At 38.0% G+C, this 23662-nt stretch overlaps 4 protein-coding genes across 6 annotated transcripts; 2 read left to right on the top strand and 2 right to left on the bottom strand.

Moving 5' to 3' along the window:
* Window positions 1-4695: 4695 nt before the first annotated feature.
* ush1ga (Usher syndrome 1Ga (autosomal recessive)) lies at window positions 4696-11158 on the bottom strand. Of its 2 annotated transcripts, XM_011478142.4 has the most exons (4): window positions 10801-11158; window positions 8131-8584; window positions 7206-8002; window positions 4696-5926 (listed from the first exon to the last, which is right to left on the bottom strand). In XM_011478142.4, exons 1-4 carry the CDS (start codon window positions 10962-10964, stop codon window positions 5923-5925), a joined length of 1419 nt encoding a protein of 472 aa, XP_011476444.1. In that variant the 5' UTR covers window positions 10965-11158; the 3' UTR covers window positions 4696-5922. The 2 variants fall into 2 exon arrangements, with proteins under 2 accessions (XP_011476444.1, XP_004071452.1); XM_004071404.5 differs by lacking the exon at window positions 4696-5926 and having other exon boundaries at window positions 6936-8002.
* A 1991-nt stretch (window positions 11159-13149) lies between these two features.
* On the top strand, window positions 13150-16104 carry otop2 (otopetrin 2). Of its 2 annotated transcripts, XM_023957527.2 has the most exons (6): window positions 13150-13711; window positions 13799-13935; window positions 14055-14113; window positions 14427-14569; window positions 14653-15578; window positions 15661-16104. In XM_023957527.2, exons 1-6 carry the CDS (start codon window positions 13285-13287, stop codon window positions 15829-15831), a joined length of 1863 nt encoding a protein of 620 aa, XP_023813295.1. In that variant the 5' UTR covers window positions 13150-13284; the 3' UTR covers window positions 15832-16104. The 2 variants fall into 2 exon arrangements, with proteins under 2 accessions (XP_023813295.1, XP_078807040.1); XM_078950914.1 differs by having other exon boundaries at window positions 13150-13935.
* A 542-nt stretch (window positions 16105-16646) lies between these two features.
* Window positions 16647-19187, top strand: LOC101169291 (Golgi apparatus membrane protein TVP23 homolog B). The gene is made up of 7 exons (XM_004071403.5): window positions 16647-16752; window positions 16932-16999; window positions 17083-17227; window positions 17756-17845; window positions 18246-18371; window positions 18472-18600; window positions 18678-19187. The coding sequence occupies exons 1-7, from the start codon at window positions 16741-16743 to the stop codon at window positions 18702-18704; spliced, it is 597 nt and encodes a 198-aa protein (XP_004071451.1). The 5' UTR covers window positions 16647-16740; the 3' UTR covers window positions 18705-19187.
* A 707-nt stretch (window positions 19188-19894) lies between these two features.
* Window positions 19895-23619, bottom strand: LOC101171581 (ligand-gated cation channel ZACN-like). Its single transcript, XM_078950915.1, has 9 exons — window positions 23488-23619; window positions 23258-23409; window positions 22923-22967; window positions 22726-22832; window positions 22476-22645; window positions 22027-22142; window positions 21500-21710; window positions 21264-21422; window positions 19895-21181 (listed from the first exon to the last, which is right to left on the bottom strand). Exons 1-9 carry the CDS (start codon window positions 23525-23527, stop codon window positions 20928-20930), a joined length of 1254 nt encoding a protein of 417 aa, XP_078807041.1. The 5' UTR covers window positions 23528-23619; the 3' UTR covers window positions 19895-20927.
* Window positions 23620-23662: the final 43 nt, after the last annotated feature.

The following is a 23662-nucleotide window of genomic DNA, read 5'->3' on the forward strand; positions in this document are numbered from 1 at the left end:
TATTTACCACTTTTAGAAATTGTGGTTAATTGTCCCCAAAGGAGGGACAATTATGGTTGTGATCACTTGGACTGATGACTGTAAATGGTTAAATCTCTTGTTTTCATTCAGGAGACATATGTGTATATGTGCACACACATGAGTAATGGTAGGACGTATATAGCCAACATTTTTTAGTGTGAAATGATATTGGCAAAAACCTTATTTTTCCTTTTTTTCCTATCTTGAACAATGACATAAACAAGCTGCCTTTTGCAACTAATCCAAAATGTTAACCAGTTAATATTTTACAACTACATTTGGGTACACAGGTCAGTGGTTGTAAAATGTCTGGCTCAGTAAAACTATTTTTTTTTTTAAAAGTGATGATGTGAAGGAAAATAACAACAGTAAATTGGAAACCTAAAAATACCTAAAAATAAGAATGATTTGCATTCCAGCTCATAATTTAGATCAGTTAATCAAATCATTTAAAGAGTTTAAATAATCTCCTTCATGTTGTGCATCAGTTTTAAAAAAATAGTAGAGCCAGACTGATATCCATTTAGCCGAACTAACAGCCCTTGTAAATAAACCATGAATAAATAGAATAATGCCAGGAAAAACATTTTTGGCTTACAGTTTCAAACCTGAGACAAAGAATTCCCAACACAACCATCTAGAAAAGAACAAGCTAGCTGTGGCATCTTCCATCTGCCAAGAAATGTACCAATCCAGCCAAAGCTTAGTCTGCAGAGAAGAGGACTCCAACAGTCCTTGGTCCTCATCTGCTCCATTCTTCTCATGAAGTAGAAGAAAAAGAAGGATTCGTCCCTGCAACTGGATCTTGTGATGAAACTTACTTGCAATCATTTAAACCCTTGTGCTGTCTTAGATGACCCCACCCTTACATTGACGTGTTCTCCCTACCATGACAAAGGTGGATAAAGGTGAAGAGGATTTCATGTAATCCATGGACACCAGTGAAGGTCACAAATCATTGAAGAAAAAAGGTTCAGCGCACTGTCTAGTGGGTCTAGATGACCCGTTAAAGTGCCTAGGATAGCACAAGTGTTACCCACTGAAAACCCCTCTTCAATCTTATACAAGTGAATCAGAGACATTGTTTCTTTGTCATATAAATTTGGTCCTTCAAACATAAAGTTAGGCCTTAGTGACACGTGCCCCTACAGGGGGTTGACCTACACAGGTGCAGCAAAATTCTTGGATTTCCAGGCCATGCAGCCATGCGGCCACCTGATGGTACTTCATGTAAACGGAACGTATGAGATTTGTGCGCGTGGTAAGTGTATCAGGAAGTATTTGCAAGGATTGTGTAAGTTACACGCACTTATGAGGTACAGCTGTCCTCATGCTGCACTCTAGTCATATAGGGAAGTGCCCACACTGGCTCCTTGATGACCACACATAAATTCTTTATGCTTGGGATATGAAAGGGCCCATGAGATAATAGTAGGATGTCCAAGCAAACTCTGATTGTCTACATTTCTCCTTTCTAATAGCCAGGTTATGCGCATCGGTGCGGCAAGAGCACACACCTTTTCCTTGAACAGCATTAACGGGCTCCCCAGTGCACAGGGTTGGGCGGAGTAAGAGGATTTCCCATTTTTCACCCGCAGACGGGCCGTATCCATCCGTAAGGGCAGTCGCCTTAAGACAAGATTACGCAATAGTCCTAAGCTTAAACCAGTTTCTGGTTGACTCTCGTTCTCATTCATAATACATTCAGTGTTTCCATGGATCAACGGTGACATTGCAATGTTCTTTACAAAACTAACCAACCAGGGTTACAGTGGAGACATGAGCACCTAAAAATATGATCACAGACTTTTTACTTTAGAGCTTGCAACATACGAAAGATTGAGATTCACAACTCTCTTCAACCAGAACCTCACCCCTAGTTGGAGTCACAGCTGACTGTGGTGGCAGGAGAGAAAAATGGATCATCTAAAAGCTATTTTTTGTGCATTGTCTCCAACCAAGTTCAAAAGAGAGCAATGCTCATTAAAATGTGATAGTGCTGAATTTCAGGAGTCCATTGAGAAGTCCAATGACATTGGATCCATGAACCCACTCTTTTGGACTGCAGTCCTTAAACACAGACGCTTGGCTCAGAAAGATCCTGATTTGCGACTCGTCCAAAAAGGAATTAAATTCAGGTGGAGTTTCATTGTGCGTCAGCTGACCCAAACTGGGTGCACAGTCGTCTTTTTCCCAACCGGATTCTTCTGCATCGACCGCCTTCTTTGGCTGCCCTCATGTTGCTCAAGCCTCAGGGAACCTGTTGCACCCAATTTAGCTGTGACTGTGTTGTCCCTCAGCTGTGATGCTATGAACCTGAAGTCCTATTGTCAGTCATCCTTTATTTGTTTTTGTTTTTAAACTATGCTTAGCCTTCGTCTTCCCCAGCGGGTGATACATGCTTACTATTTGACGTTTAATGTAAATAAAAGAAATCAAGAGAAAACACTCTGGTAACATCACATCCACTTCACAGGAAAAGCAGGAACGGTGCCACAATTTATGAAGACACCAGTTAAAACTAGATTCAGATGAGTCATACTTTTTCTCAGAAGCATAAAGAAAAGTAAGGCAAGCTGGTTTCTGCTTGTCACAGAACATTTCAAATGAGGGAAACCTTTCATTTTGGTCTACTTGTATCAACAGGGGAGCTACGGTACATTGACTTATTAAAATCCCATTTATAACTATGTTAAACACAAACACTACAACCTGTAAGGATTTTAGGGATGAGCAGCAAAGCCTTTCAGAGAACCTTGGGTGTTTTTGGTTTATCATAAACAAAAACGGAGACTAATAGGACCTGGTAGATACAACAAAATCATCAAGTTCTATTCTGTTGCGTTTCTACAAATTCTCTGGGAACCGGTCATGCATTTAGTTCTTGGATTTAATAGTGAGAATTTTTTTTTATTTAGTGAGTAAATAGTGAGTATTTTTCCAAATTTTGCAGCAAACAATGGATTTTTCCCCGAAACATTTCCTCCAAAGAATTCTTTAGAGTTAGCCGATGTATTCAAATTGCTTCATTTAGGCTCAACTCTCCTTGTCGTCTCTATCACAACAATATTGTGAAGTTCTGATGATCTTTTTGGAAACTATGATTCAGAAAGATCAAATGTAACATCTTTAACTTTTATTAACAATAGAAAACGTGGGGAAATTTGTTTGGATATATTGTTATTTTTAGTCTACATCAATAGATTTAATTTTTCCTCTCTTTAGATTCTTCTGTCTTTGTCTAAATCATTCAGAGTAATTAGCTCACACAACTACACACAATATGGACAAACTCACACAAACTCTCAGTAGTATGTTCTTTATATTTGAATGTTATTTTTGTTACAAACCCTGAATAGTTTTTTCTCGTTTTACCATCTTGCAACAGAACCTACTGCCTACAACTTTAAGACTAAATAAATCATTACATAAGCAGTCCTCAAAAAGGCCTGTTTTCCAGCTGTTCCTGCCTAACTCACTGGTGATCAGGTGATTCAGGGATTCAGGGATTTGTCTTACTAATAGGGACCTTGATCATTTGCAGCACATTTGGAAAATTGAACATTTGGAAACAAGCAGGTTCCTTCAAAAACCAGGTTTGAAGACACGGGTGACTTTAACTTCTATTAGGGAGGTTGGTGCTTTTCAAATGTTCTAAAAAAAAAAGAAGCTTTTTATGTTGGGGTAAAATGACACGATAACTGTGATGCCATTATGTTTTCTCTGTATATAAAACCTTAGGACTGATCTCTGGTTCATCTGCAGCTCATCCTGCAAATCATTATGATGACACATTCTGAAAGAGTTCATCAAAAATATATGCAGTGACAATTTAGAAAGACATTTACGAACCAACTGTTGTGCAATTTAGATTTAATGGAGTTAAAGTTTAAACTAAATAGGTTAGTACAGAATGAATTGTCCCAAATAAGTCAAAGGTGTCATATATTTGATAAATAGTAACAATATTTATTCCCATGTAAAAGATTAAAAAAAACTTTTTTTGCCCCCTAACAATAAAAGCTGAGGAAAACATTTGGTATTGTGTTTCACTCTCTCCAAAAAGGTTTTTTTTGAGTCCTTTGTGAGTTTAGGTACACACAGCAGCGAAAGCCAGTAGTCTTTTAGAGGACACTGATGAATTTTACAGCTTTAGCATTCAACATCATGCATGGATCCACCATGCGATGACTCTGGAATTCAGCTTTTGAGAATCTGATGTGGCATTTATGACGCCTGACAGGTCAGGAAGATTTCAGTGCTTTGCTGCTGCTCCATGCAAAACATGATGCTTCATGATCCCCCAGCTCTGTGGCTGTATTGTCAGACTGTTGTGTTTAAATTCTGCTCATTTAACTTACCTCCTACACCCTAATTCATCTAAAAGGATAAATAACTATCACAATAAGGATTCTTCTACATTTTTCCTTTTTTAAAGCCACAATGACCCAAAAAACAAACACATGTTTGACCCTCTATGGTTGCTCTACACCATCCATCCACCCTCACTGACTTTAGAACAGCAGGCAAAACTATGCAGTGAGAAATTGAACAGAAAGGAAACTGTATTTTATCAGTTTAGCTCAATTAACATCTGGTAACATCTGTTGCCACATGCTAACATGTCTGCAGGCTATGCATGTAGGAAATTATTGAAAAACACATGGGTAGGTATTTTCATTTGCAGTTCCATGTCTTTTATTAGAGGTCTGGACATTCAAACAAGACTCTAAACAGCAAATTAGATTTCAGCTCAATCAGCACACTGGCAACCATCTTAATTTTGTCACTGTGTATATAAATCATAAAATCATCTATTTAAGACAGACTGTGCAAAAAAAGTTGAATCTCGGGGTTTCTCCAATAGTACATTTGACTGAAAAAAAGAAAGAAACTTACTGAAAACAAGAAGAATGTAGCCTATATAAATAAAGAAAATCATAAATATTGAAATATCCGTTTGTGTGGGGAGACCCTTTAGCTGTAACTGCTGTTGTGTTAAAACATTACAACACAAGCAATAAACACCTTTGGATCCATTTGTTGTTTATTTACAGAAAACAAAATATACTGGGAACTGTAGGAAAACTTTAGAAAAAGAAAAGTTGTGAAAACAAATAATAATAATGGTTAACAAGAAGTTGTACGTCATAAAAAGACCACTTTAGGTAAATATTGTTGGTTATTGTGCTAATAGGAGGCCTAAACTAACATTCGTGCAACCTTGATGCTATAGAAAGTGGCTTAAATATATTTTACACATCATAAATTTTCAAGATATTATTGGCCTTTTAAGATTAGTGAGCCATATTAACACAGCCCCCTAAATGTAAACATACTTTAAAGATTAATCATTCATTTTAATAAAAGACATTAAAACTAGTTTTAAAAGTTATATTTAAGTTTTATTCTTTTTGAGTTTAATACGTTTTTAATAGTGTTGTTTTAAGCAATGCACAGGCGATGCAGGCACGTGAAAGTTCTAGATTTACCCCTTAGGGGAAAACATATTCCAGGAGACGAAGCCCACAATAAGCTCTCTGTTGGTTACACTGTGAGGCATTCAAGAACACAGCACAGCGCTGCCATCCGATAATTATCTTTCAGTTTGTGAAATTGCTCAATGCAGCGGATCCAACCGTTCAACCAGTTGGGAGAGTTAATTTCCGGTGAGTTTCCTGAACCAAAAAAGCACTGAAAAAGAATCATGTTAACCATTTATGCCACCATTATTTTTTTCTTATTTGACATATTGGTTGTGACAGGGGCTTTTTAGTTGTTCTTTTTTTTTTGTCATAGAAGTACAAAATGTAAAAGTCCTTCCTGCTTGCATGTCCAAACGCTCCACTGACCATTGAGATGTGGATGAGATCGCAGCAGGCTACCCAACTGCAACTTTTGTCATCTGCAGAGCAAACACAAAAACATGCACGCTTGTCATCCAGCCTGTCGTGTCACAAACAAAATGTGTAGACCAGTACGAACATGTTTAACACATGCATTTGGGAAAACCTACAAAAATCGCTTTTATAGATGTGAAAGGAATTCACATTTTAAGAGGAAAATTAAAGGCTAAAACGGATCTTTTAAAATCACTTAAGGACAAGACAAACATTTTTCCAATTTTGGCTAGTATTGATCATAGATGGTACTTTAGTTAGCACCTAAAAACATATTTACTAAAAAACCAAAACACCCTGTAAATAAATACATTATATTTTAATTAAGAAGCATCTGAATCAATGCAGTGAGTTTGCAGTTAAATGATAAAGTCAGCTTTAAGATTTAGGCTATGTCCAAATTTCCTCCCTACTCCCCAAATATTAAGTGTAAACAGTACGGGACTATCTGGGAGCCGGTTTAGCTCGTGCTGGTTTGCGGCGCCTTCCGTCCGTGTAACCAGAGTTCGACTCCGGGCTGCTCCCTGTTCCCTTCTCTACCTCTGTGCCAGTCCCAAGCCCGGTTTGAGAAGGTTGCATCAGGAAGGGCATCCGGCGTAAAACATTGCCAAGTTTACCATGCGACTTGTTCGCTGTGGCAACCCCTGATGGGAGAAGCTGAAAGAGGAAGGAAGGAGTACAGGACTATCTAGTGCCCTAGATTTTAAAAGCTATTCGGACGCTCACTACTTTTTTTTTAACGCCAAATATGATGTCACTGATTTTAAGAAGTAAAAAAACCTAATAAATACGAACATTTTACGAAGACAACTTCTGAACCCACTGTGTTCTGCAATGCATTGTGGTCTACAGTCGCAAAGCACACTGATGAGTTGCAGAGACTTCAGGGAAATTTCTTGATTTATTTGGACAGCACTACAAAATGGCGAATGTGCTATATAGTGCACTATGTAGTGAGTAGTGAAGGGATTTGGACACAAGACCATGTTTAAGTCATTGTTGATGGAATATAAATGAAATGAAATAACAGTTTAATTTATCTTATTATATTCTGACCATAACAGCAATTCCACTTTTTTTTTAAATTTGAGACATCTAACTATTTCAAAATCACAAAGAAAGCCTTGCCAACAAATAGTTCTTGCTAAAGTATTGTAAATCAAGGTTCCTATTTATTAGCACTTTCTTCTTTATAACATTGTTAAAATCCTGGTATAACCGGAACATACACACGTTTATTTCACAATCCACTTTGAAGAATTCCTACAAATCCCCATCACTTACAATTCTGTATCCTCAATGCAGTCAGGGTCTTCTATGGTCTCCATTCGTATTCTACAGGCATCTAGGATCTTTTTCCTTGGTCCTAAAGGTATATGGATACTCTTGAGGTCATGGTCAGAGCACAGCAGCAGAGCTGGTAGGTCAATCTTTTCCCTCTTGAATATGGAATAAAACTCGCTCATGCTTTGTGTGGCAAGAAAAACCTCCAAAGGATTTGTCTTGAGTTCATCATCATCATCCAGTCCTAAATCGACATCCTCCCAGGGTAGTTCCTCCATGTTCCTCTCCTGCAGGCTGTGCGCGCTGCCAATGCTGTCTTCATCCAAACTAGGGTATGGCTGCAGTCGACTGCGTAAACGAACATTATTGCCTGTCCGGGCCACACTGGCTCCATCTCCACCACCGAGGTCAAACATTCCCCCGCTCACATAGTTCCTCCTGAAAACCATAGTGCCCAGACCAGGTCTGTTGAAGAGGGAATCATGTCCAGAGTCAGTGCTGATCTCGGAATAGTCCACATCTGGCCCGTGGAGATCCGGCTCACTAATGGCACGAGAAATGGCATCATCGTTGTCTCTTGGGAACATGTCGAAAACATTGCGACGACCACGATCCTTTGGGTTGACATAAGTCCCTTGTTTGACAAACATGACATCGTTACCCAGCTGAAGTCCTGAAAGGGAGCGCACACTCTTTCTCCCATCTTCGTAGATTTTGAAAGTGCTGTCGCCCTGTTTCCTCCTCTCTAGCTTCTTCTGGATCTTTGTTTTCCCTCGGTTTGTGGCATGAAGAGTCGCCTAAGATGACAAAAAGAAAGACTTGCATTGGTGAAGTGCTCTCTAACATAGGTTTATCTATGACACAATCTGACTAACCAATAATTATTTCAACATTTAGCTTGTTAGTCAAACCATAAAGTCCTAACCTGAGAATATGGCACACTGACAGTGGTTGTGTGGAAGTTGCGTAGCTTCTGGCTAAAAGTGCTGCTAGTGTAACTGGAGAAACTCATGGCGTCTGATGCAGAGGCTTCAGACGACTCTTTTTGGAACTTCCTTTCCATGTGCTTTCGGTGCTTCTTTTGCATCTTCACGCACTCTTTGATTCGCCTTTCAGCTTCACGGAAAGCGCGGTCCTTAAGCTTGCCAACCAATTTGGGATTAAGACCTGTCTGCTTAGCAGCAATGGAATCCAGGTAGCGTACGCAATCCATGTGATTCTTCATGGCTGCCATGTCCAGAGGTGTGTGATAGTCATTGTCCAGGCACCATATGTTGGCCCCAAAAGACACCAGGAAGAAAAGGCAGTTGAGGTGACCATTGGCTGCAGCGAGGTGAAGTGGTGTGTTGCCCCATATGTCACACTTGTCTGGGTTTCCTCTGTAAGAATAAAATGTATTAGAAAAGATTTCAGCGCAGAAATATTTGCATCTTTAACCTCTCCAAAGAGATGAGTCACTCATGACTAAGCATATACAAGGTAATATTTAGATATTATGTAATAGTTCAAAGTCTATATCTATATCAGAGACTTTGGACAATAACATTTTGGACATTTTGACAATAGGGTTAAACAGACACCTAGCTCAAAATCATGCGTTGCCATTATTAGTGTTACACCAAACACTCTCCCCTACAGACCAGCCTACGACCTGTGGGTTACCCCTATGAGTGTCGCACTGTTTCGGGTCTGTAATATGACCACAGGATTGGCTGCACCAGTGCTTTGCTGCATGTATCCTGTTTCAAGGGAGGCCACGAACGACATGGCTGGCTCAGAAAGCACAATTGTTACACAGAATTCCTCGAGTCAGAACAAAGAGTTGCACACCTTGTTGAAAGATGTGTCAGTGAAATCCTTTTTGGGGTTCTATCTATTTCCTTTTTCCAAAATAATTATAAAATTAAAATTAATTGACATGTTTTTTTTTATTAATAAAATACAAACATTTTTATATTTAAAAAATATATTTTTTTAAAATGATTTACTTATGAACTGCACTTTACTTTGTGGCAACCAAACTAAACTTTAGTGACATAAATTTAATAAGAAGTTTCAAAAATCAATTTGCTTTTTTTTCCAATTTAAAGTTTTTTATTGGAATTTATTATTTGTCTCAAAAGCTGACCAAAAGCTCCCATCCTCCCTTGCAGCCACATCTAGGCCTAAAATATTTAGAGCAAAGGACGCGAAACTATGTCCACGCAGCCACATGTATTATTGATGGCGGCACAACAAGGTTTTCTTAAGGAACATGCGCTAGATCCGCGATTACCTAAGCTCCACTCTGATTTCAGCAAAGTGAATTTAGAGACCAAACAGCAACAGTACAACAAAAATCAAACGAGAAAATTCCATCATAAGCACAGAGCAGACATGTGAAGGAGCAGAGGACAGAGTTTTGAAGATTTAAAGAGTCACATTTACTACCCTCTGAGCTAAGATTACACAGGGTGGTAAAAGGTCATCGTATGTTGATGGCATTGTCTGTCATTGTTCATTTATATTTATGTCTGCAATAAAAAGCTGAGCGCAGCAATTCCCTATTACTTCTCTGCTCGTTTTCACATTATGAGCTCGTTATTTTCCCATCCCCTTGACAGTTTTAGGTTACTGTAGGTAGCCTGATGGGATTAACATGCCAAATATAGAAAAGCAAGGTAACTTTCCCATGAACTTGTAATGCTAAGTCTTTATCATATCAAATCTCATGACATGTTAGCTCTTCATGTTTAATTTTAGGAGTACATGCAATCTTTGTGTCTGATGATACAGGAATACTATGGCTCCTTTATGACACTGCAGCTGTGTGTACCTTAATTTCCTGGGAAACATCTTCATTTTTTGAGATCCAGCTTTTTAGAAAGCTATTTTTATTTTTCCGAACTGAGCCAAACGGATATGAGAATGTCTCCACATAACTGTCTAATATCTTTGGTTAATATTTCATTTACAAAGATAATAAATTAGTGCCCAAAACTGATTAACTGAGCTGACAAAAGCCCTCTGATCGCTCATGTTTGACGTGTGAGAGACGCCTGTCTGTGGAGTCTCTTTTCTGAGAAGGGAGACACATGTGCTTTTCATGCCAGACAAAACGTGACATTTGACCTTCAACAGTGCCGTTGTGCTCAATGGTGCAGCAGGGGGAAAGAAAAAAAATTCCGTTTCAGCAATCAAAGCATGCACGCTCCAAATTGTGATAGGGTTAGGGTTAGGGTTACTCGGACTGTCTTTTAAAAAAGTTGTTTTTTATGAGTTGGGTTTAGAATCAGAGCTCCTCCTTCAAGTGCTTTGGAAAATAAAAGCTGCAACTTTAAAAGTCTCTCCGGCTAAAAAGGGCCTTTGGGTGGATTAAGCAATTCAAATTTGATCTATTGTTGGATCCATTATAATGCATATCACTAAAATTGGAGTAAAGAACACATTTATATTGAGGCATTTGAGATTTTATAATTGCAACTTGGCTGCCAAAGATATATTTAAAAAATGCAACTTCATAAAAATTAACCCTTTGTAGTTTGTGAAGAACAAAATCGTGGGAGTATTTTGGAGGAATCTCTGACTCTGCGTCTTCTTCTCCATCCATACCCACCCCCTGGCCACAATGAGCCGCAAAGCCTCCAGATTGCCGTGGTAAGCGGCCCATAACGTCGGCGTCATTCCATCCTCGTCCGGTGCGTTGAGATCCTTCCTGGTCGCCTCCTTCAACAGGTCCAGGTAGCCATCCCGGGCCGCCCTGTGGTATTTGTCATTCATGGTGCAGAATCAATCCCCTCTGCGCGACTCCATGTCGTCTCCTCAGCACCACCACCATGGTAGCCGTCATACAGGCATGACAGCACGCCGGCAGCTGAGGATTCGTCCCCGCTGCTTCACAAAGAGGGAGCCATGTCTGCCTGGTGGAGCTCCGCCAAGTGGAGCGCGTCGGTGGTTTCCAGGGACGCAGCGGCGCCCCAAGGCGCAGGGAAAACAGTGCTCCCCATGGCCGAGGCAGGGTATACGCAGTAGAGAGGCCACAACAATCCAGAAAAAAAAAACATTACAGAAGGTCATGGAGGACCTCCATAAACTGAGTTATGGCTTTCATTCACTCAAAGCTTTGTTGTCTGATTCCATGCATGAATGAATGCACTAACACTGCAATAAGAGGAAGCCTGAATGTAAGAAAAAAGAATTTTAAGAAAAGAAAATCACTAGTAAGTAGTAAAATTATCTGTCCATGCAGCAAAGAAAAGTTACTTAACAAGATTTTATACTGTAGAAACAAGGAGTTTCACAAAAGCACTCAAAAAGTAAAAAAAATGAGCTCAGAAAGCTAATTGTCAGATAGAATTACCTAAAATTAAATGTTACAGCGCAAGAATAAGTAATTTTTTGCTAGTTCTAAGCAAATGGTTTATATCGTTTGAGTTTTTATTAACTTAATTGTAGTTTATTTTGATTAAAGTCACAAAAAACGAGTGTAATAAGTAGAAATGACTCATTTTAGATCAAAATGCGAACAAAGTTAAAATATGACTTTAGTACAAGTTGGGCTATTAAAATAAATCCTCATAAAATCTAAAACTAGCACTTATTCCTGGAACACAAATCTAAATTTTTTGTTTCCAAAATATTGTTAACGAATACCAGTTTAACTTTATTGAAGTTAGAACCTCCCTAAAACTTCAACAAACACTACAGTGAAATTTTAGTTTTTTTGAGTTTTAAATCAAGTTTTTCTGTTGTCGAGAGTTTGGAGCAAAAGGATAATTCCTTATTTCTAGATCCTAACTCCTAATGAGGAAAAATCTTCTACACTGTGATGATTTTGAGAAAAGCTTGGAAAGGTGTTTAGTGCAAAGAAAGTCAAAACAGCTTCAAAACTATAAAATCTTGAACATCTAAAAAAAAGAAGGTTTGAAATCTCTTTGAGTATCCAATTGTTTGCAGTGAAGTCTCCATATGTAAGATTATCTACACTTAAATGCTGTTAATATAACTTTATTGAGAATTATATTGTTTATAAGACTGACAGATCAGATCTAACATTTCAGTCTATAAAATTCACATAATTTAGATACATCTGCTGTTGTGGAATTAAAAAAAACTCACAGTAAAGTAAAATATACATTCAAGACGAGTCATCATTATTACAAAAGCACAATACTGAATCATGACTTGCATAACATTTGCCCTACCTATGGGGCATAGCATTAAATCTAGTTCTTAGAAAACGTGCCAAAGACAAACCTTTATGACAATAGGTACAGGGAATAATCAGGTTTTTCATGCACCAATCCTCAAATTGATTTAAAAGATGGAGTTTCAGGTGGATTACATTAACATGGAGGATTTAGATCACACATTGTTTAGGACAAGGGCGGCGATTTAAAAAAAAGTGGTTATAGGGTTGTTAAGTAAAGAAAATCCATCATTGTGTGTTTTTTTTTGAAGTAGGCAGCCACAATTAAAATGTACTATATAGTAAAAAAAATAGTTTTTGAACAAAAGAAAAAAGTCTTGTTTTTTTGGGGAACTCATGACCAAAATATTCCTGAAACTGCATTTTGAATTTTACGCAATATTATGAGTTCAACACTGTGTTTGGTGATAATATGTTGTTTTGCAAAACAGATGGACATTTATGACTCTTTGCACGTAAACACTTGTGTTTTGGGAGTATATAAAAGCCTTGGCAGCTTCCTCTGCTGTCAGGATCTCTCTACATCAGGTAGGCTTACAGAAGTCCCAAAACTTTTGGTTCATTTTCATTTAAAAAAAAGGGTTGCTTCTCTAATTTTCACTTAGCAAGCTTTTTGGATTTTTTATTGAAAAGCGTTTCTGTTTTGAATGCTTTACACATCTTTATGTCACTAATTGTTTTTGTGAGAGAGGGAGGAGATTTGTGATGCAAAAAAATCACTCAAGTCTTGTGGAATTCTTTTTTTTTTTTTTTTTTTTGGTGATGAAGCAGAGGGATTTGCCTTTACAAGGACCCAGTGAGCGGGTGTAGCTGATAAACCTGAAATATCTCATATCTGGTTCCAGGTGCAGGGCACTGACTCATTTGTGAAGGATCCCAGAGAGAGGAGGCATGTGTTTCAACCCCGGATACGCATGTGAATGTTTGGCTAGCGGCAATCTGTGCGAGCCCTGCAAGATGACAGCCAAAGACAGAGATATGGAGGAGGCGCACCTCTCCAACAACATAAATGCTGCAGGTCGAGCTGCGAGCGAACCCGAGCTGAACGTCTCCTCTGAAGTTGGTCGGGACCGGGGTCGGAGCTGGGGATGGATGCTGTCTGCATTCATCTGTCTGAACATTCTCATTCTGGGATGTGCTTTAGTCAGTGGCAGTGCTTCCAATAATGTTAAAATCAGCACCTCAGATCTGCAAGTTTTTCTCATCATCCTCCTCCTCCTCACCTCCATCTGGATGATCTACTACACCATCTACATGCGCAGGACAGAAAATGCTGTCATCTACAAGGATGAGCACGCTGGACCCATATGGCTCAGAGGTAAACAAATTTTTAATCTAAAAAAAAAAAAAAAAAATTATAGTTTCATTTTTTTTCCTATCAAAATTAAACTTTTTTTTTTTTTAGGAGGACTTGTGCTGTTTGGGATCCTCAGTATCATCATGGACATTTTCAAGATTGCTAGTTATGTGGGATACCTTCACTGTGATTCAGCTGTTAAAGTAGCCTTCCCGGTGGTACAACTTGTCTTTGTTATCGTGCAGGTAATAATGAGACCCCCCTAAGAAAGAAAAAAAAAAAAAAAAAGAAAAAAAAGAAATTCCAGAGTGATTCATTTAATCCGGCTGCAGAACAATAACATCATTGTCGATTCAACTTGCAGACATACTTCTTGTGGATCCACTCGAAAGACTGCGTTCAGCTCCAAAAGAACATTTCATGGTAGGTGTTCCTCCTTTTTTTTTCATTTATCTCTTGAGTAATTGAGCGCTACCCAGATAATTGATGGTAAACTTATAATGGTGCAGCAACATCCTTCCGCCAATCGAGCCACTGCTGATTAGAATTAACATTTTCTTAGAATCCACATGCAATTTACAAGAAGAAAAAAAAAAACAAATGGCTTTTTGCATATGCCACTTGAATGACAGGCAATTTCCAAGCATTGGGAAAAAATGGCTTGAAGATGCTTTTAAATGTCGTTTTTCAAAACAGAGAAGTTTTAACATGATTATTTTTTCTTTTTGGTATTTAGCTGTGGGCTGATGCTCACCCTTTCCACAAATTTAGCTTTATGGATGGCTGCAGTGACAGAGGAGTCCCTTCACCAAACAGTTCTTCCTGACTATGAGGTCAATGTCACAAAATTATCCGCCAGAAGCTTGTACATCAGCAAAGGTGATTGAAGCAGAAGAAGCCCCTAACGTTGCAGTCTGTGAGGAATCAACAACTGACAAAGCTGTTTTCTTGTCATCCTGCAGCTGGTTATGGAGACGACTCCTGTAAATGCAGCCACACCTCATGTGGAGTCTTCAAGGAGGCCTATTACTATCTCTACCCCTTCAATATCGAGTATAGCCTCTTTGCCTCTGCCATGTCCTTCGTCATGTGGAAGAACGTGGGGCGGGTAGCGTCTGAACACAGCAAGCACAACTTCAAATTCACCCTTAAAGACATCGTCATCGGCCCTGTCGTGGGGATCCTTCTAGTGATAGCAGGCTTGGCCACATTCATTGTGTATGAGATTGAAATGAAAACGTACAGGTCTGATGATGATGATATTAATGACCACGCTGTGATGATGCACTTCATCATGAATATCGTCATCGTGACCATGATGTCTGTTTCCACTGTGATCGGCTGTGCCATCTTTAAGGTGGATCACAGGGAGCACGTGTCAGAGAAAAACCCCACCCGCAGCCTGGATGTGGGACTGCTAGTGGGGGCCTCCATGGGGCAGTTCATCATCAGCTACTTCTCCATCATTGCGACGATTGCCACCGGAGCCAAAGGACACCTGAACAGGCTCAACCTGGCCTGGGGTGTACTGATGGTGTTCCAGCTGGGCTTGCAAAACTTCTTTATCATTGAAGGTCTGCATCGAGAGCCCTTCCATGAAGTGGAGGAGCCTATCACTGTAGTTGAGAATCCATATGTACTGGAACTGCGAAAAGAGGACAATAACAGTAATGAAAAATCGGAGGAGAGTTGCTTTGAAGGAGCAGAAGATAGCAGGTTGGAAAAAACAAATGCGAGCACCTTTGAAAGGGGGGAAGGCGCTGCAAAACCAAATCTTGTCCCAGCAACTCTAAACTACAGCAGTGCAACTGAGCACAAACACAAACTACTCTGGAAACGGCGAGTGTTGAGAGAGGTCTGCGTGTTTTTGCTGCTGGGAAACATCATTGTGAGTCAAATTTCTCCTGCTGTGACCAACTTAGTTTTAAAACAAACAGAAATACTAACATTTTTTTTACTGTCTTTCCCAGCTGTGGATCATGCCTGCTTTTGGTGCTCGCCCTCAGTTCGATCATGACACAGAAGTGGAATTCTACAAATTTAACATGTGGGCTGCTATTGTGAACGTGGGACTTCCTTTTGGGATATTTTACAGAATGCACTCAGTTGCCAGTCTATTTGAAGTGTTTCTGAATTCATAAAACAGTAGCTTTGAATGTGTTCAGGGCAGCTATTAGGGACATTCAATTGTTTTGTATAAAGTGATTTATAAGCATATCTTTTATGTGAAATAGCCGGTAATGTTACTATGTTTTTGATAGTCTTGTTATTTTTTTAGTGTGAGTATGTTATTGCATGAAAGCATTCAAAATTTTATTTTTTAGAATTAATCACAATAACTCTGTATAACCTATAGCTCATATTGTGCAATTTAATTATGTCTATTCAAAATAAAATGCAAATAAAAGTTTGAATTATTTTCTTGCAATATCTATGATTTAGAAAGCGTATGTTCTATATTATTGTTTGTAAATCCAATGGTTCCACACATACTGATTCAAACTCAACTTTAACTTACTAACTGGTAAAAATAAATAAGTGTGGTAAGTAGTGCCACCTTGTGGTAACTTTGTAGAATGGCAGACAAAGGACGCAAACGGTATCGTGAAAGAATGCTTTCGAAAGAGAACCACGGATACATTGTAATAACAAAAATTATGTTTACAGAACGAATTGTAGAATATCAAATATATAAACGGACATATTAATCATTTGATCAAACTCGAATTACAAATTTATTAAACCATATACGCATATAAATTTGGGGTTCATTATTTACTGCGTCTGCGTCGGGCATGTCGACAAACGTCAAACATTTGCAAGATAAAGGTACTTTTGCAAATCAACTATATAAAAAATAAGAAAATACATGTTTACAATTTGAATTTTCAAAAGCATATTTTTAAAATAATTTTGAAATCAGTATTTAAATTGTAAATGGTAAACTTGTTTTTAGTACAGGCATGTTTAAGAACAGACCAGTGATGGGTCCTTAGCACATTCTTTTGTTTACAACCACGTCACCAGGAAACGCATCCGTCCTCATCAAAATGCAGAAACAGGTGAACAACCATTTATTGCGTTTTTGTAAAAATGAAGAGGTTATTACTTGATTGAATTTAAGTCAGCAAGTCCTAATTTGAATTTATATCTCGTAGAATTCCAATACATGACTGAATTTACGAGATTAGTCGGTTGTTTTTGGTCATTGTTGTGACTTTTTTTCTGCTTCTGGTTTCAGGACTCGCAGTACTCTCCTCTTTTCGGGGAAGAGGAGGACAATTTTAAACAGAGTCAGCCTACTGTTAGGTAACGGCTGCCTGATTTATGTACAGCCCTAACTACTGTCATTCTAAATGTAATTATTAATGAGCCACTTAATTGTATTTCAGGCGTCCTGTAGCGTCGTTCTTTCACCTTTTCTTCCGAACGAGTGCCATAGTGGCGTATCTACTGTGCGACATCTTCAGCGGCCGTTTCATTGCCTGTATGGTCACCATCATCCTTCTGCTGTCATGTGACTTCTGGACTGTCAAGGTTTACTGATCAAATCATAATGTTTGAATCAAAATTGCATGTAGAACATTTACAAATTTTATTCACATGTTGCTTAGATATATAGCTGACAAATTTGTATATGCATCCTAAGTAAAAAGTAGTCTATTGAAGTGTACTACATGTTTATTAGGCCCATTAAAAGGGAGGCAGTATACTTGGAAGTACTTTTTATATACTATTTTTGTAAACTTAAAATGTAATGCAAGAAGTATTCAGTTGGTATACCTCCTACACTACTAGTACATGATCTATAACAGACTTGCTGTACTTATAATTAATTATACTTAACAAAATAAACTTCAAAAGTAGCAGACTTGATGGAATATATAACCTTGACATAAAATACACAAAGAAGTAATAGTGGGAAATTCAATGAAAATCTTTTACCTGCATGTGTATTTGTCAGCTAAAGGTTTACAACAATTGCAACAATAAAGCATAACAAAGCAACAAAATTACTTTTCTGTAATGCATAGTATACAAACTGCTGTTCTTTTTGGATTTTAGAATGTCTCTGGCAGATTGCTTGTGGGCCTTCGATGGTGGAATCAAGTGGATGAAGATGGAAAGAGCCGCTGGATGTTTGAGTCACGCAAGGTGAGCCTCAGTTCTTGGGCATCAAAAGTTATGAATTGTGAAAGAACTGGAGAAATTATATTTGAATAGCTTATTTATAGATGAAAAAAAATCCTCAAATGTTCTCCACTTGTGGAAAAACAGGATCTTCAGATTTCCTTCTAACAATCCAACGTGTCTTTGGCAGGAAATAGCTTCAGCTCTTTGTAAAATGATATGCACCCCAGAAAGTATCTGAATAGTGAATGCAGCTTTATCCTGGTGGGTAGATTCAGGAAAATGAAACACCTGCAACCATAGCTGCAGAGTCCCTTCTGGCCAGCTGACAGCAATGTAACAGAAAACTGTGGCTTTGACATCCCTGTCATAGAATGTGACACATGAATACATGAAAGGTTTTCTTGTGTACTTCTCTGAACAGGCAGATGGTGGGAACAGTGGGTTTGGTGCTGAATCGCAGCTCTTCTGGCTGGGACTCATTGTGTGTCCCCTTTTCTGGGTCGTTTTTCTCTTCAGCACCCTCTTTTCCCTGAACCTCAAGTGGCTGGTCAGTTCTGAGCTTTTGCACACAAGTATCAGCTAGAAGGAACTTATTCTGAATTACAACAAGCTAGTGATTGACATTTGAACTTCTTCTCGCACTCTAGGCCGTGGTGATCATGGGTTTAGTTTTACAATGGGCCAACCTGTACGGTTATGTCAAATGCAAACTCGGTGGAAAGTCTAATCTAAGAAGCATTGCAACAAGCTACATCGGCACCCAAATCTTTAATCGGGTATGTCAAATTTCAGTCTAACATTTGTGAAAAATGTAGAGAAATGTTTTGTTTAATTCATGTTTGTTCAATTCAAGGCTATGAAAGAAAGCAGCGGGTCCTGAAAGCTAAACAAGTGTGGGGACACCAAATGAAAGTGAGGAGCTCGTCGCTGGATGTGCCAAATATATTGACTTCATTAATATCCAGAGGGTGTCGGTTCATTTCCAGAGAATTCTAGGGGATTTTATAATATGTAATAAAAAAGCTTTACCTTCTTCACAGGTGGACTTTTGTGTCAGTGGGGATTTATTTATCTGTTTATGGCTAAGTCTTAAAAGGCTTTTGGGTAGAAAAGTTTAGTATTTTTTTGTGAATTATGGAGAAAAACACTGTTTTCTTTAAGTGTATGGATGCCATTACTGAATATTTTGTTTTTTTAACTAAAAAAAATGGGTCACTTGGGTGCATTAATCAGATCAACAGACTATTTCTTGATTTGACACGATTTTACAAAAGAAGAGATAAAAGAACTGTATTTACGATTCTTCTCTGAAGTTACCTTGTTGCTAAAGAAAAAATGAATTAATAAAAGTTGTAAATAAGCAGATGTTTCAACATTATTTCCCCTTCTCTCTCTGTGGCTACACTCACTGGACTCTTAAAAAATGCATTAAGTTTGCTAATAATTTCAATGAATACTGAGGTGCTTTGCTGTTTTTTCTGCACACGTTAATTGTCACACTACTATAACAGTCAAATCAGTTCTGATCAATACTCCAAGCAAAGATATGATATAATTCCTAAAAACCTGCCTGAGAGTCCTGTTTGCTTGTCTATTTTCAGTTTTTATGTGTAGTGAAACACAGTATCTTAATTAAAAATGAATAGAAATATCAATTCAGAAAGCTAAATGACGGTTATAATAATTCCAAGCCAAGTGTAGAACTTAATTTGTTATATTGACAGGAAAAGAAATCTGTGATTGGCCGAAAATTCTTCTATCAATCAGCTGTTACATCCAAACAATTGAAAAACTAGCCAACTTTATTCACAGAGCTGACACAAATGAACTAATAATGTTGAGCAGATATTTACTTATCAGCTGTGTTCACCTCTGTGTTCTTGTCTTTGTGCACGGAGAGATTTAGCCACTAGATGGCATCAAGCAAACATCAAGGTTTGGGGTCCTTCCTTCTCTCACACAGATCACTGAAGGCGCCTATATTTTATTCATAAGTAAATAAAGAATCTATAAGTTCTTTGTTTTCAGTCATTACTCTTCTCATATTGCTGTGGCAACAAAACAGGATCATTAATTTATTTTTGTTTTTTTTATTTTTTGCCTATGCTACTTTGGAATAAAAAAAAACTAATTTAAAAAACAGATCGGTGACCTGCACCCTTCCCAAGTTGCAGGTGCATGACATTACAATAAGTACGATGAGTCAGCAAACAAAAGATCAAGACCATAAAACCATAATGCATAAAATCAATGAGAATTTTAAAAATCTCACACACGTGCAATTAAATATCACATTGAAATTAATAGAATACGAAAGAAACACGACAGCTCTTTACACATCCATGCACAAACACCTGTAAAGTCATTGTGGCAAAACAAAAAAAAGGATTAAAGCCAAATTGTAAGAGAACGACAAAAAAATGTCACAACTGTTGTTTTTGTCAGTGGTTTTTAAGTTTCAAAGTATATAAAATATGTTATAATAAAACAGATGCATGATAAAACAAAAGGGTTTTAATAAGTGTAAATGCTGTATAAAGTAATAAATGTCAATGTTTAAAAATATGCATTGACATAATTAACAAAGAAATGTGTTTATCTCTTATTCTGGCCTTTGGGTATTCTATATTTTATAACATTTCAGGTTGAAACAAAAAGGGTTTAATTTATTGTGTCGCTTAAATGGGATCTAACTGTACATAAAACCTCAAGTACAAATTTGATTTTTACATTTTTCCTTTTTATAAGCTGATATACCATGCATCTGCTATTTTGCTATTAATTAACGAGATTGAAAACTCCTGGTGCAAAATTAGGCTCTGGCAGCAAATGGAACCATATAAAAGGATGCAACTACATCAAAAGGACACATAAAATATTGTGTGTGTTAAAGAGAAAGATTGACTTAGTGATTTCATTAATATGAACTGCTTCTAGCCGAAAATCCCATCTTTATTTTCTATTTTTCTTTTTTAATGACAACGAAAATGTAACTAGTGAAATTCTAGAGGTACAATCTTTGAGTCTAAGTTTCTTATCTGTTCCATCTTCTTTGTCAGCGTCAGTGTATACTAAATTAGAGGTTAGCAAGAACTTGGCTGTATCAGTACCAGAAATTAAAATGATCAATCTCGCATTTATAAGCTACCATTATACCAAGCATAACACACATATAGATTAGCCCCAAAATGACATAAAACAAAAAGAAGATTTTGTCCAGTTTGTCAGCAAATGCGTGTTTACGTTCATTCTGGTTCTTCTGGTCATCAAGACGTTGAAGGAACGTCACCACTTTTCTGAGCATCTGAACGTCTTCTGGGCCATCGGGCAGAACGACATGGATGTCTGCTTTCAGCTCTGCAGAGAACGAAGCGACAGAGAGCTCAGAACTCCCAAGATTATCTTCTCATTACATTTTAGACTCTTTTGGTGCGCTCACCTTCCTCATCCTTCTTCTCATTGTCTTTTGTGTTTTGTGGTGCCTGGCGTTTTGACGGGGAGAAGAACGCGAGGCTCCCATCATGGGCCAAACGAGTCAGCACCATGGACACCAGCATGCTCAGCACCAACAAGACCAAGCAAATGCAAAAGTGGATTCCTGTGGCACGCACAAGGATGATTGGATGGGGAGGGATGAGGAAAAGAAAAGGGTCTGATTCTTCACAGGGGACTCACGTATTATGGGGCTACAGTCCCCATTTCCAGGGAGCTGACTGTTGAGCAGGTTGAGGAACATGACGAAGCTGAGCACCAGAGTGACCTTAAACCCGTTGCGTCCACCTCCATGCAGCGGCAGGGCAAAGCTGACAAAATCAGCCAGGACGATGAGAACAGTGGGCAACAATAATGTCATTAATGGGCTTGAATAGTTGATTTTCAAACCCACCTGGTGAAGAAAAGACAAAGATAGTGGAAAGACATTGATCATTCTTCTACTTTCCATTCAGTTTATGGCTTTCTTTTAAGGTGAGCTACAACCTCATTCATACATTTTTATGTCCACTTTTGATTAAACTTTCAAGATATTCAGCAAATGTGATTATAAATAGAAAATTACAAAGTCAACATGAAAATAAAGTAGTTATTCGTAAACTCTACATCTATTTGCACTGTAAGTTGTTGGAGCTGGATGAAATGTTTTTTTATTTCATTTTATTTTTAGCAAACAAACATGTGGCTTTCATGCATGTTGATAAACTTACAGCAATAAAATTGCGGTCTTCACGTTGTTTCTTCAGACGTGCATAAGTTGTCTGCCAGTCTCCTGTTGATCCATCAAGTGATCTGACTTGATCCAGAATCAAGGTTGTGACACACTCTGAATAAAATAAAATTTTCATGAAAACAAAAAGTTTTTGCTGTATACATTAATGAGTACATTATACATTTAAAAAGTTAGGATTGGCTCTTAATGCTAAATTTGAAGACATTTTTGTAGAAACGCTGGGTGGTGAGGTAATAAAATTAAGATAACAAAATAGTTTTTAGGATCAAATAAAACAAACACAAAAACAGCTAAACCATCAAATTCAAATGTATGATTATCTGAATCAGTGATATATTTTGCAAATAATCCAATATGGCAGATTTTTTAGATTAGGCTATTTTTTTTAAATGTGGTTTATTTGTATCAACCAAGACCAAAGATTACCTCCACTTGAAAATGTTTCAATCGCAACAGGACATTCATCACCAGCAAAGGGGTAGTTGAACAGATTGACTTCACAGTTGATCTCTGCATTAATTTGCACTTCATGATTCACTGTGCCATTGCTGTACACCAGCAGATCATTGGCGTCGTGCTTCATGTTGGTCGATATTCTACATATTAAGAAATAGCATAAATTCAAGAGGTCCACAAAATGTAAAAATACCACTAAGAGTACATGCTGGTAACTCACCCGTTCTTGACTTGAAGCACTGGTGTCCAGATTTTATCAACTGGCAGCATCACTGCATCATACGGGTAAACAGAAGTGTCCCACGCCAGCTGAGGATCAGTCCATTTCTATGAGACAAAAAGTGAAAATGTGTGTCAGTCACTAAAATGGGTTTTTAGCTTCTTTCAGGTTTGTTTTTAGTTCTTTTTCCGACTTACAACTATGGCTCTCAGACGGCTGTTTAGGCGCAGACTCTTTGTGTTCTGCAAACATGGAACCAGATTAGAACCAGATTCACAAAAAAGAGCAAATGAAAGAAAGTAATGAGCCAGTTAGGTTCTAAATGTGGAACTATACAATAGTCTGTGTGGTTCCAAAGTCCAAAAAATGCTTTACTTTATACAAATCAGATGCATTTCTTCTTAAAAATAAAATTTTGTGTATTTTACCACAAACCAAGAGGACCACAGAACCTATTTCTGATATTTTTCTGTTACACTGATGTCATCATGGGTTCTTAGAGTTCAAACAAAAAAGACACCAAGGTACTTACAACAGACAGAGTTTGGTACTCGATAAATGGTACGTAGATCGGTAGGGTACAGTTTTCATCCTGAGGCATGGATAGCATCTCCATGTCGATCAGCATTTGTGCCAAACATCTGCGAGTTGTGCACGTCGAATCAACGGTCCCGCTTCCTAAAACTGAGGATAAGTATTCTTACCAAGACAGAGATTGTAGTTTTAAGACTTATATATTTTTAACAAAACGTGCGTACTCACCTAGGATCAGAAAAGCCACTAACAAGGGTGTCCTCTTCATTTTATTTTTGCAGCTTTTTATTTTTCAATTTCTCTCTGCTATTACTAACTGTGGGACTTCAAATGCAAATGACGGAAGATTTAAGAGGCAGTCATGAACCATCTGACATGACTCTTAAATAGGCTTGTAATGTTT

The sequence above is a fragment of the Oryzias latipes genome, chromosome 8, assembly GCF_053564925.1.
Source record: "Oryzias latipes strain Hd-rR chromosome 8, Olatipes_Hd-rR_3.1".
Lineage (NCBI taxonomy): Eukaryota > Metazoa > Chordata > Actinopteri > Beloniformes > Adrianichthyidae > Oryzias > Oryzias latipes.